At 44.7% G+C, this 14,157-nt stretch overlaps 1 protein-coding gene across 1 annotated transcript in view; it reads right to left on the bottom strand.

Annotated features, from left to right (window-relative positions):
* Positions 1-14,157, bottom strand: part of LOC126158394 (agrin-like) — a 422,061-nt gene that overhangs the window by 259,206 nt on the left and 148,698 nt on the right. The window contains exon 9 of the mRNA XM_049916440.1: positions 1,965-2,348. Within this exon, the coding sequence (XP_049772397.1) occupies positions 1,965-2,348 (384 nt within the window). The remainder of the gene's footprint in view (positions 1-1,964; positions 2,349-14,157) is intronic.

Below are 14,157 nucleotides of genomic sequence, written 5' to 3'. Positions count from 1 at the left end.
TCATCCCTCAAAGCTACCCATTCTTCTTCTACTGTATTTCTTTCCCCCATTCCTGTCAATTGTTCCCTTATGCTCTCCCTGAAACTCTGTACAACCTCTGGTTCTTTCAGTTTCTCCAGGTCCCATCTCCTTAAATTCCCACCTTTTTGCAGTTTCTTCAGTTTTAATCTACAGGTCATAACCAATAGATTGTGGTCAGAGTCCACATCTGCCCCTGGAAATGTCTTACAATTTAAAACCTGGTTCCTAAATCTCTGTCTTACCATTATATAATCTATGTGATACCTTTTAGTATCTCCAGGGTTCTTCCATGTATACAACCTTCTTTCATGATTTTTAAACCAAGTGTTAGCTATGATTAAGTTGTGCTCTGTGCAAAATTCTACCAGGCGGCTTCCTCTTTCATTTCTTAGCCCCAATCCATATTCACCTACTACGTTTCCTTCTCTCCCTTTGCCTACACTCGAATTCCAGTCACCCATGACTATCAAATTTTCGTCTCCCTTCACTATCTGAATAATTTCTTTTACTTCATCATACATTTCTTCAATTTCTTCGTCATCTGCAGAGCTAGTTGGCATATAAACTTGTACTACTGTAGTAGGTGTGGGCTTCGTATCTATCTTGGCCACAATAATGCGTTCACTATGCTGTTTGTAGTAGCTTACCCGCGTTCCTATTTTCCTATTCATTATTAAACCTACTCCTGCATTACCCCTATTTGACTTTGTGTTTATAACCCTGTAGTCACCTGACCAGAAGTCTTGTTCCTCCTGCCACCGAACTTCACTAATTCCCACTATATCTAACTTTAACCTATCCATTTCCCTTTTCAAATTTTCTAACCTACCTGCCCGATTAAGGGATCTGACATTCCACGCTCCGATCCGTAGAACGCCAGTTTTCTTTCTCCTGATAACGACATCCTCTTGAGTAGTCCCCGCCCGGAATATTTTACCCAAGAGGACGCCATCATCATTTAATCATACAGTAAAGCTGCATGCCCTCGGGAAAAATTACGGCCGTAGTTTCCCCTTGCTTTCAAGGGTTTATCATCCTTGCCAAATAAAAATACTGACGAGCATTCAACCTCCCTTTAATAATTACCAAATCATACCTGTTATCATATCCAATAGCTGTCAAACTACTATTCCAAGAGTTGGAGGGGTACAGATCTCGAGAGTCGCTGCTTTCTGTGGCCTTTCAGCAGGTCGTCTACAGACACGTCGATCTGATCGCAATAAACAGAAGCAAGAGTCATCACTGAACATCACTCAATGCGCCTGTTGACTCTGGCTCTGCGCCATGCCAGTCTGTTGTCCGTGGTATGATATCAGCGGTAAACGACGCATGGTAACTCGAGATCTCAGCCCACTTCTACTAATTTTTTCCTGGAGATAGGTCTTGATATAACGAGTGTAATGTCTGCCCGAGTATGAGCTGTAGTCATCCCTCTATTGGTCAGAGACAGTCGAACAATCCTACGGTCTCCTCGTGGTGCAGTCTGTTTGGAAGGATTCGTGCCAAGTCATCTTTCCACACTGTAGTCGTGAGTCCATCTGGTCGGCCCTCGTTCTGCAGTCATTTGCACTACTGCCTTTCTCGGTACGATGGTCCGGTGTTCGTCATGCAATGATTCGCCCTTGCCCAAGTCCGAAAGATGCTAATAAGCGATTTCCGCCTGAAATTTCCATAAACTTTAGACACACCCAGTGGTCATCATGTAGTCACACTAATCTTTATGTGTAGGAAGGTCTTTAATCTGTGCTGAAAATAAGCTTTCCCAAGGATGAAATTTGATCATCGTATCACACAAGCTTAAAACACTACATTTGGATAGTGCTGGGTCCAGGTTCTCATGGTCTAACAATTTCCGTTAATGTACTGATCTATCACGCGACTGTACGTGATACGAACCCAGGCGAAAACGTGTATGTTTTGTGGTAGAGAGGGCTGGGTCTTACCCTGGCAGAGCTCCATGGGCCGGAGGCGCAGCTCCTTCTGGCTCTGACATGCCTCCATGCGCATGGCGCACTCTGACGGGTAGGTGCGCATATCGGAGGCGCACACGGGCCCGCCCCCGCTGCCGGCCGCTCCCGCCTCCGGCTCGGCGCCGCAGTCGAACTGGCAGGTGCAGTGCGGGTACTCGTCGGGCCCCAGCCGACACGTCGCGTCGAAGTCGCACTCGATGTTGAGGCAGGCCTCGCGCTCCGCGTCCACCGTGTTCTCTAGCGACGTCTGCCACGAGTCCAGGTCCAACTCGAAGGCGCCGCCGGGCAGCGGCTGGAATACTACCTCTTCCGCCTCCGTCTGCAGCGTCGTCGGGACCGTAGTCAGGTCTTCTTCTTCTGCGAAAGCATTGCTCGTCAACAGCGTGGTAGCGTCTTCAGGAGACTAGTTGGCACTATGAGAGTAAAAGTGTCATTCTGCGTCTGTCGTCATTGTAGACTGTAGTGTTTGTGGAATATGCAAACCGCAGAAAAATACACTGACGGGAAACAAATTGCAACACCAAGAAGGAGTTGTGGGACATAAACTAACGTTAGTAGGCGAGTTTCTGCATCTGGAAGATGATGTCTACTCGAGTTTCGCGGGAGTCGCATATGGCGCTAGTAGCGCCACTATGAGAAGGAAAATCAGGTTCGCTTTAAATACACGCTGTAACGGTCTTGAGCATTATGTACCTTCGAAATTGGAAGTGGTGAGTTGATGCTAGTCAAGAATGCCTTTAAGGTGACAAAGACGCCATTATCAACAGCTCACTGAGTTTGAACGAGGTCGTGTACTAGGGCTACGAGAAGCTGGAGGTTCCTTCTACGATATTGCAGAAAGTCTTGGCAGGAATGAACGTAGTCGCTGTACATGATTGCTGGCAGTGGTGGTCACGAGACTAAGTCGCAGGAAGACCGGGCTGCAGACGGCCACGTGGCACTGCGGCGAGGGAAGGCCACTGCATTCGGCGTATGGCTCTGGCGCATCGTACAGCATCTGCATGTGCAGTCTGAGCAGCATTTGGCACCACAGTGACGCAACGAACTGGTGCAAATCGGTTACTTCAAGGACAGCTCCGATCCAGACGCCCTGTAGCGTGCATTCCACTGACCCCAAACCACCGCCATTTGCGACTTTATTGGTATTAAACGGGACCTCATTGGAGGGCAGGTTGGAGGTCTGTTGTGTTTTCTGATCAAAGTTGGTTCTGTCTCTGTGCCAGTGATGGATGTGTGTTGGTCAGAAAGAGGCCAGTTGAGGACCTGCAACCAATCTGTCTGTGTGCTTAACACATTGGAGCTACACCTGCAGTTATGGTCTGGTATATCCTACGCACCCTGAATGTAAATTTGTACGTGAATGTGGTGATTCGATCTCTTGTGTTTCCATTCGCGAACAGCATTCCAGGTGGTGTTGTCTAACAGGATAACACGTGTCCACTTACTGCTGTTGTAGCCCAACATGCTGTACAGAGTGTCGACATGTTGTCTAGCCATGCTTGATCACCAAAACTGCCTCCAATAAAGCACGTATGGGACAACAATGGACGACAACTCTGGCGTCACGCACAAACAGCATATGAATATCTTAGAAGAAATGGAGATATATGCTCATTTGAAAACCAAATCATCAATGCTGCTCAATGAACAATTAGATTTTCCCCAAGAATATTTTTACGACCTTTTTGACGAAATTTTATAATGAAGATGCACCTACTCTTTTGTTTTAAAATATAAGATTAGTTATAGCCATGGCAAAAGCTATGTGTGAAAACTATGCTATACAACATATAAAATTTTTATTAAATTGAGATTGATTATTATAAAAACTATTAGATCGATGAGTTCTAATCAGCGGTCTCATCAGTTATTCAGACATACATAATACGGAATGTACTCTTGGCTGCTACCCTACTGCTATAAAGATGTCACTATGAAAACTACAGTTAAAGTAAGACGATTCTGCAACATCCATCAAAGATGCAATTGTGATGTAGGCGGCTCGGTATAATCGATATATACCACAACTCCAAGGACTTTTACATCTTTGATATAACTGACACTGTAATAGTATTAAGGTTGCCCATAGAGGGCACAACTATTACACATCGTAGTTTACCGCTTTTATTTAAAATATCTATATTTTAGATACATACTAATTATCTGTTAATCAGATATTTTAAATGAATCAATTTTATGTTATTAGTGTATTTAGTACTTTTATACTACGACGATAGCGTCATATTATGAACGCTGATTGGCAGTTGTGAAGTAATGTGAGAGGAATTAGGCGGAGCCTCTGCATATTTAACCTCATGCTCAGTACTCATAACCATCAGTTAACTTCGTAGCAGCTGAGGAGATCTCCGCCTACCATCCTCCAAGGAAGCCATGGGTATAATAAGTTTTATTTTATCTTGTTAAAATTTTGGCATCATTAGACACTTTTCATTTTATTTTAAGATTGATCTCTAGTATTTTCTAAAATTAATTCACAGGTCTGAAGAGGGTTATATAAATATAGCTGAAACCGGTCACCTGTGTTATTGAGACATAAGTGTTGTAATCAAGACTGAACTTTAGTTAAAATATGCAATGAATAGTCTTTTCAGAAGAAGTGCTAAGGTATGGAATGGGAGTTGTTGCACTGCAGGAAATCACATGGAAGGATTTATAAGCCGAAATTCTTCCTGTACTATTTATGAAAAGACGAAAGACAAGGGGAGTATGGAATTGGGTTTACAGTCTCCAAAGATATGCGTAGATCTGTTATTGCTATCACACCACATAATGAAACAATATGTACTCTTCGTATGAAAGGCAAATTCCACAATGTGACCTTCGTGAGTGTATGTGCACCTACGGAAGAATCAGATGAAGATACTGTAGACGTCTTCCATGATCAACTGCAGGAGGTTTGTGACAGAAAACCCAGATATGATTCCAAAATAGTTCTTAGCGTCTATAATGCAAAACTGGGAAAGGAACAGCTGGCCGGAGTGGCCGTGCGGTTCTAGGCGCTACAATCTGGAACCGAGCGACCGCTCTGGTCGCAGGTTCGAATCCTGCCTCGGGCATGGATGTGTGTGATGTCCTTAGGTTAGTTTGGTTTAATTAGTTTTAAGTTCTAGGCGACTGATGACCTCAGAAGTTAAGTCGCATAGTGCTCAGAGCCTTTTTTTTTTTTTTTTTTTTTTTTGAGAGAGGAAGAGGCATTCAGAAGTGTGTTTGCTAAGGAAATTCGGATGAAACTAATAATAATGGTATGAGTGTTGCCCAGTTTGTTTCTGCAAACAAGTTGAAGGCAGTAAGTGCCTGTTTTCCAAGTAAAAATATCTACGAAGGGACATGGAAAATACCAGGAACAAATGTAGCAAACCAATTAGACCATATGCCATAATGAGACAGAACTTGGCATGGCTGCCAAAGGAAGTAGTTACTGAATAAAGAAATGGAATATAGAACAACTGAAAGATAGGGCTGCTGTTCAGGAGTACCAGAACAAATTGAGACAGGAGTTACAAACAAAAGATGGTGGAGACAAAGAATGGAACTTTATTAAAGATGCCATTAGGAGAACAGCACATGAAATACTGGGGGAAACAAGGAGACTTAGGAATGAAGACTCGTATGATGATGAATGTAGGCAGGCAGTGGGACAGAAAAACGAAGCAAGGCTGAAATGGTTCAAATGGCTCTGAGCACTATGGGACTTAACTTCTGAGGTCATCAGTCCCCTAGAACTTAGAACTAGTTAAACTTAACTAACCTAATGACATCACACACATCCATGCCCGAGGCAGGATTCGAACCTGCGACCATAGCAGTCGCGCGGTTCCAGACTGTAACGCCTAGAATCGCTCGGCCACTCCGGCCGGCAAGGCTGAAATGCTTGCAGCGGAACACTAGATCAGATCAGGCACTATACAGCGAAAAGAGAATAGAGGCAGCAGGGGTATGTAGGAGGGAAAAAAGGAAGCCATGATGATAAAGACAGAGGAGATGGAAGAGCACTACCAAAGGAATGAATATAGAAAATTCTACAAAAAAATTAAAGAAGGAACTCAACAGTATAGGCCGAAAATAACAGCTTGTAGGACAAAGAAGGATATTTGCTGACAGATGAACAAGATGTTCTGGATAGATGGAGAGAATACTTCAAGGGAATTTTGGAGGGCAATTCTATCAGGAATGAGCAGCCACTCTATTTTTATACCGCAGAACCAGAAGTAGAGGAACCAACGTTAGAGGAAGTACGGAAGATAGTGTATTGCCTAAAAAAATTACAAAGCACCAGGAACTGATGAAAAAATTGCAGAAGTTCTAAAAATGGAGGAACTGGTCTTCATAAGCGGATCCACAAACTTATCAAGCTGATATGCAATCAGGAAAGAATCCCAGAAGAATGGACCTTAGGTGTAATTCAACCAATGCACAAGAAAGGAGACAAGACCTGCTGTTCAAATTAGCAACAACTTACCCAACTGACTGTAACCTATAAGATCTTCTATGGTATTATCTGCAACAGGTTGGCACCATATGGAGAAGAGATTCTGGGGAGTATCAGTATGGATTTCGGCCTAATAAGTCAACAACAGTCCAGATATTTGTGTTGAAGCAAATACTGAAAAGGCAGATGAGTATAAAGTTGTGCTTCATAGCTTGTATGTAGACTTCAAGCATGCCTTTGATAGTCTCAATAGAGCACAAATGCTAAATGATTTGCAGCTGCTTGGTATACCATCGAAGTATGTCTCACTTATTCAAGCAACACTGGCTGTTTCCAAGGCTGTAGTGCGAGTGGATGGAGAACTGAGCAAGTAGTTTAGCATTAGTAAAGGAGTCAGGCAAGAGGACGCACTCTCTACAATGCTTTTCAATCAGACTCTTGTAGCAACCATGCGGAAGCTTCAGATTTCTGGTTACGTAGGATCAAATTCGACTCAGATACCCACATATGCTGATGATGTAGCAATTATTACTAGAAGAAGGGTATCATTAGAGAGGACAAATGCGAGCCGAAAGAAGCCACAGAACCTAGAGGCCTTCCTAAAAATGAAACTAAGTACATGAATTTCACCGAAAAGGATAATAATAACTTGGATAGACTTTCAGCAAGTGGTTTCAATTTTCAACATGAGCAGAACTTTGACTTTTTGGGCTCTAATATCAACAGCACAAATTCCATGTCAATTGAAACAAAACTGCGCATCATAAGTGGTAATAGGTGCTTCCATACGTTTAAGAAATTGTTGGCCTCTATATTATTAAATAGGCAGCTGAACCTGCAACTATATAAGATCATGATCAGGCCAGTTGTAAACTACGGATGCGAAACATGGACGCTAACGAGTGTTGATGAGCACCAGCTCAGGATATTTGAACGTAGACTGCTGTGCGAGATCTATGGGGCAGTTCAGGATGACAAGGGTTTCTGGAGATCTAGGACGAATCTGAGCTGGACCGCCTCATTCAAGGAGCTAACATAGTAACAATTATAAAAAGTAGAAGAATAGCCTGGCTTGGACATGTTCTCTCGATGGACACTGGAAGAACAACTAACAAGATTTTTGAATGGAGGTCAACAGGAAGAAGACAGAGAGGAAGGCAAAGAAAACGGTGGGTAGATGATGTGGAAGAAGATACAAAATCTCTCAAAGTCCGAGGATGCGGAGAACCGCGCTGGAGAGGGCAGAATGGAGGAAACTTGTTGATGAGGCTAAAACCCACACAGGGTTGTAGTGCCGTGAGGAGAAGAAGAAGAAGAAGAATAAGAAGAAGAAGATCACAAGACATGGCTCAATGTAATATATATATTATTTTGAGTCATTGTACGTCATAAAGAGGTTAATTATGTTTGTCCTTTTTTCCTTTTCGGCGTATTTTGGGATCATTTACTTTTTTCGATAGGAACAGTTTTCTTTCAACTAATCCTGGCTATTCTCAATTCGAACCATGATCAGGTTGCCTCTAGTACATATTTTCTCTAGTAAGCAGAACCATCTCTGAAAGTCGAGATTCCTTGCACCTACGAATGTGAAGATGTCTGTTAAACTGCAACGCCAACTAAAGTAAGGTTTTGGAAATCTAGTGTCTGTAACTTTAGTGTATTTCAGCCAAATATGACCCCAGTTATACCAATTTTATTTACTTTTTACAGGATTTGTATGTGGTGTTTAAAGTCGACTGAGCCATGTTTATGTTTTTTTTTTTCAATCAATGTTTGCTCTAAATTTAGAAAGGCTATATGCTGCTAAATGGCCGCAAGTGCCTAGCACACATGTTCACACCCTTGTCAGCCACTAAGTCTTTGTCTTCTATCAAAATATTTATAGAGTGAGGAAACTGCTGGTGAAAGTTTCAAATATGTCGTAACATACTCGAGGTTCCCGAATGAGTGTTTTGCATTGCGAGACACCAAGCTGCCTCCTAAACACATGAAGACTTTTCCCCTGCTGGACTTGGTCTCTGTTTTGTGAATTCTATACAGTCCCCAATTCTTAATTTCTCCTCAGTCTCCTTTATGTTTGGTTTGTTCATTTTGCTGTTCCCACCGCTATGATAACTGGGCTGCAATGAAACTACCTAAGGAAACACGTAGGTGGCTTGTTACGTTGGACTGATACCGCAACCTGTTGTAAAATGCAACAGGTTGAACGGATCTCACGAAGCTTTCCAGGCTTGCAGAAACTCAAGTTGGCCTGGTTTAACCACTGTGGTTCAGTACGTATGTACTTTTTCGTCTCCGTTGCGGCAGACTGAGCTGCTTTAGTGGTTGCGGTGGAGATAGGGGCAGCAGGTAGGCTGGAAGGAGAAGTTGTACACTTCCGTTGGTGGCCTCCAAATACAGTGAGTCGCCAAAAGTGGCGGGAAGGCACAGGGTGTGATGTCGGTCGTCAGTAGCTGAAGCCTATGCACTGCTCTTGTCTCCGTACAGTCCTGACAAAAAATGGTGTCCTGGAGCTACACATTCTAATCGGCGACCATATGACCGAGATTGGAGCGTCTGTCGCCCCGTATGGCTCTGTAGTAGCGACGCGACATCCGTTCGTGAGACACCTGTGGTTGTCCTATGCTGCGCTTTAGACGCACATGGTCTTTGCTGTGTTGAAGATCTAACCCAGACACTGATGAATTCCGAGACGCGATTTCGTGTGTAATCTACAATGTGTTGTAACTGTTGCGTCTTGCCATGGCTTATCATCTAAAGTGCAAACTCGGCTAACGCGCGATCTGCTGCCATGCCCGCTACCCACCTGCCAGTGACAGACTGTTCACACGTCGTGTCTACACCCTCGCCATACGACGCACGTGTCGGGGCGTCATCAATGGCGCATTTTCAAGTGACGCACTGCATCCCGTGATTTTTCCCATGTCTTCGTTTTGTATGAGCCCTAACAGCAGGAAGAGTATTATCGGGCAGCACACCGGGTGTGCTACTCTGCCTTTCTAAGGGTAACTGCATCCGTCCTCAGCCAAAAGAGACGTTCTTTTGGAAGGTCATAATGCATATTGCCCCACACGACTGGCGCACAGCTTGATAATGCTCTTCCTACTGCCACAGCCCGTGTAATTACAGTTTCGTAGCCGATGCCATGCCATGTAGCTATATTATCCACGATCTGGCAAGTAATAATTTGACCAACAATGACTCACAATTATGATGCCTGAAGATGGTGGATTAACCGTCGAAAACCGGTAGTTTTTAATGAAAGATATTGTGGCTGCGGCGAATTTTATTTACTGCAGTTACTAACTTCTGCGGACGGATCACTTATATCCATAGTCTAACAAGAGAAACAGTTTTAAGACTGAATATTCCAAAGTGAGAGGTGTCTGTTTTGGAGCTGTTCCTGTTCATAAAAGGATATTCCATGATAAGACTACCCAAAAAACTCAAGGCTATTTTATATCAGATACATTTCAGAGTTTTGGGGCGCTGAAAAACTGACACCTTTTGCTTCCTATTCATCGTCGTAATCCATAGTGCCATTTGTCCCTCTTCCTAATCATGTCTTTATTCCTCATCTCATTTCTAAATGGATCTTTTAACACACTGTTGAAAAGCGGTCATCACGAATTTTTACCATTCACCTTATACACGAAACGTTGCACACAATAAATGCAAATGCCGTGTGGCTAGGGCCTCCCATCGGGTAGACCGTTCGCCTGGTGCAAGTCTTTCGAGTTGACGCCACTTCGGCGACTTGCGTGTCGATGGGGATGAAATGATGATGACAAGTACAAACCCAGTCCCTGAGCGGAGAAAATCTCCGACCCAGCCGGGAATCGAACCCGGGCCGTTAGGTATGACATTCCGTCAAGCTAACCACTCAGCTACCAGGACACTCAATGTTTGTAATCAAGAGCACCAATATACTCGTAAATGTAGACACCGCCACTGTCTGCATGATGGGTAATATTTTCCGTAGCCCGTACTATATCATTCTCGTATTTGCAACAAAAACGAAATTTGTTGAAACCTGTAGACTTCTAAGAGAAGCTCCTCGTCCGCCTATGTCAGCTAATCTTATAAAGAAAAGTATGTGTTGGATAAAAAACCAAAGCAGAGGTAGCGTTCGCTCTGAAAAATATGCTAGAATTAGACAGAAATATCGATTCATTTTGGTTTATTTTTTATTAGCGTATTTCATAAAAATCATTATACACGGTATTTTAACGTAAACGCAACAGAGGGAGGTTTTAAAATATATGGGCGAATTTCAGCATCTGGTTTCTGTTTGTAAGAAGAATCAAAATCTCATCACAATTTACACCATAAGATGCTTGTTTTTGCAAGGAAAATGGAAAAATTATTAAAAGAGTTTCTTCATATAACACATACATCACTTTTAGCGTGTTGTATAAGGGGCGTTCAAAAAGAAACGAGCCGGAGGCATAATTACAGAAACCAGTACCTGTATGTTACAAGTATTGACCCTGGCTGTTGAGAAACTTGCCCCACTGTGACACAAGGCGGTGAATGGCTGGGTCATAGGATACCCGGGGCTGCGATGTTAACCACTTCCGCACGTACAGCTGGACGTCATTCTCCGGGGTGGATCGTTTGCCCCTCAGAGCCTTTTTAAGAGGACCAAAAAAGCGTAATGACAGTGAGAGGGGTCCGGACTGTATGGAGGGTGGCCGAGAACCTCCCATTTGAATTCCTGCAGGAGTGCCGCGACTGTGTTGGCCGTATGAGACTTTGCATTGTCGTGGAGCAGGATGACCCCACGGGTGAGACTGTCTGGTCGTTTTGGTTTGATCGCTTGGCGAAGGGTGGTCAAGGTTGGCGAGTGAACACTGGGCATTCACTGTTGTCCCGTGCTGCAGGAAGTGGATCAGAAGGGGGCTATCTCGGTCAAAAAAGAATGTCAGCATAATCTTTCTGATTCACCTAGTACGACGACGTCCAGCTGTAAATGCGGAACTGGTTAACATCGCAGCCCCGGAAATTTTATGATACAGCCATTCACCGCCTTGTGTCACAGTGGGACAAGTGTCTCAACAGCCAAGGTCAATACTTCTATCATACAGGTACTGGTTTCTGTAATTATGCCTTCGGCTCGTTTCTTTTTGAACGCCCCTTATATTTCTGTCTCACGTTCCTTTTAAGAGAGCATCCATTGTCACGCGTGATTAAAATAGCCGCTAATCATATCAGGAGCAACTAGAAATTGTCAGATATGATCATTGGAGAGAAAATGATCTGATGTGATTTTTTACAAAACATCAAACCGATTATCAGTGAAAGTGAAGAGGGAGATGAGGACTGCATTTTCGTTAACTCCGGCAACCTAAAAACACTGATACGTGACGTGGTTGCAGTGTTTGAGGATATGTTTCCAGGTAAACACAAGTAACCTGCCACGGTTTCCATTCGATTGAGGATACATGAATATCGTATCTGCTTACCTCTGGATTGAATAATGGACCATTTTAATGGTAGGTACCAGCAAAGAGCGCAAGAGAAAATCAGTACTTGTAGTAGGTAGATACAATTCAAGTGGTATGAGGTTCAACTGATGTCAAAAAATACACTCCTGGAAATTGAAATAAGAACACCGTGAATTCATTGTCCCAGGAAGGGGAAACTTTATTGACACATTCCTGGGGTCAGATACATCACATGATCACACTGACAGAACCACAGGCACATAGACACAGGCAACAGAGCATGCACAATGTCGGCACTAGTACAGTGTATATCCACCTTTCGCAGCAATGCAGGCTGCTATTCTCCCATGGATACGATCGTAGAGATGCTGGATGTAGTCCTGTGGAACGGCTTGCCATGCCATTTCCACCTGGCGCCTCAGTTGGACCAGCGTTCGTGCTGGACGTGCAGACCGCGTGAGACGACGCTTCATCCAGTCCCAAACATGCTCAATGGGGGACAGATCCGGAGATCTTGCTGGCCAGGGTAGTTGACTTACACCTTCTAGAGCACGTTGGGTGGCACGGGATACATGCGGACGTGCATTGTCCTGTTGGAACAGCAAGTTCCCTTGCCGGTCTAGGAATGGTAGAACGATGGGTTCGATGACGGTTTGGATGTACCGTGCACTATTCAGTGTCCCCTCGACGATCACCAGTGGTGTACGGCCAGTGTAGGAGATCGCTCCCCACACCATGATGCCGGGTGTTGGCCCTGTGTGCCTCGGTCGTATGCAGTCCTGATTGTGGCGCTCACCTGCACGGCGCCAAACACGCACACGACCATCATTGGCACCAAAGCAGAAGCGACTCTCATCGCTGAAGACGACACGTCTCCATTCGTCCCTCCATTCACGCCTGTCGCGACACCACTGGAGGCGGGCTGCACGATGTTGGGGCGTGAGCGGAAGACGGCCTAACGGTGTGCGGGACCGTAGCCCAGCTACATGGAGACGGTTGCGAATGGTCCTCGCCGATACCCCAGGAGCAACAGTGTCCCTAATTTGCTGGGAAGTGGCGGTGCGGTCCCCTACGGCACTGCGTAGAATCCTACGGTCTTGGCGTGCATCCGTGCGTCGCTGCGGTCCGGTCCCAGGTCGACGGGCACGTGCACCTTCCGCCGACCACTGGCGACAACATCGATGTACTGTGGAGACCTCACGCCTCACGTGTTGAGCAATTCGGCGGTACGTCCACCCGGCCTCCCGCATGCCCACTATACGCCCTCGCTCAAAGTCCGTCAACTGCACATACGGTTCACGTCCACGCTGTCGCGGTATGCTACCAGTGTTAAAGACTGCGATGGAGCTCCGTATGCCACGGCAAACTGGCTGACACTGACGGCGGCGGTGCACAAATGCTGCGCAGCTAGCGCCATTCGACGGCCAACACCGCGGTTCCTGGTGTGTCCGCTGTGCCGTGCGTGTGATCATTGCTTGTACAGCCCTCTCGCAGTGTCCGGAGCAAGTATGGTGGGTCTGACACACCGGTGTCAATGTGTTCTTTTTTCCATTTCCAGGAGTGTACATTGTTGCTAGTTATGGAGAATTTTATTTTCTAAAAATCAAGCGACGCTGCTCCCATTAGTAAAGAACTACTGCTGGTGGCATAAGAGTGAGCTACTGTCTCTAGACACTGAATTGCATCACTGTGTTGTGGTAAGATTAACCAAAATGAACCAACTCAGTGGGAGTGAATGAGCAGTTTACTGAAAACGTTTTCTTACACTGTGCCTGCAGGTAGAAACGGCAAAATTGCGAAGCCCGGCGGGAAACGATGCTTATAAATGTTTTGAACAGAGGATTTAAATGGGTTCCATTTTCGAGGAGACCATCACTAATTGAAATACTCTGGTAAGTACAGAAATCTGCAACATCAGTCTCTGTTCTTTTGTCTCAACCATCGAACACGACATCTCAGACTGACGACAAGAGGAACACGCCTACAGTGAAGTGTTGCTTCACTACCAATGACCCGATGTAGCTTGATGAAAATATCACGGCGGTTCATAGTCGAAAACCAGTCGCGTATTGATACACGATGGCAAGCAGCTCCTTAGTAGCGCGAGCAATCTAGATTATTTTGTCTGAGTTAGTATATAAGGCTACCATTTTATTTACTTTTTGCTCGTTATCATCTTTCGAACAGTGTCCGTAGTCAGCTCCATATTCCATAGATCACACGCACGAACACATTATGATATGCAACCTACCACTTGTGCACCACGTAT

This window comes from Schistocerca cancellata, chromosome 2 (genome assembly GCF_023864275.1).
Source record: "Schistocerca cancellata isolate TAMUIC-IGC-003103 chromosome 2, iqSchCanc2.1, whole genome shotgun sequence".
In the NCBI taxonomy this organism is placed as follows: Eukaryota; Metazoa; Arthropoda; class Insecta; order Orthoptera; family Acrididae; genus Schistocerca; species Schistocerca cancellata.
The sequence above is the reverse complement of the archived record's forward strand: the minus strand, read 5'-3'. Positions and strand labels throughout refer to the sequence as shown.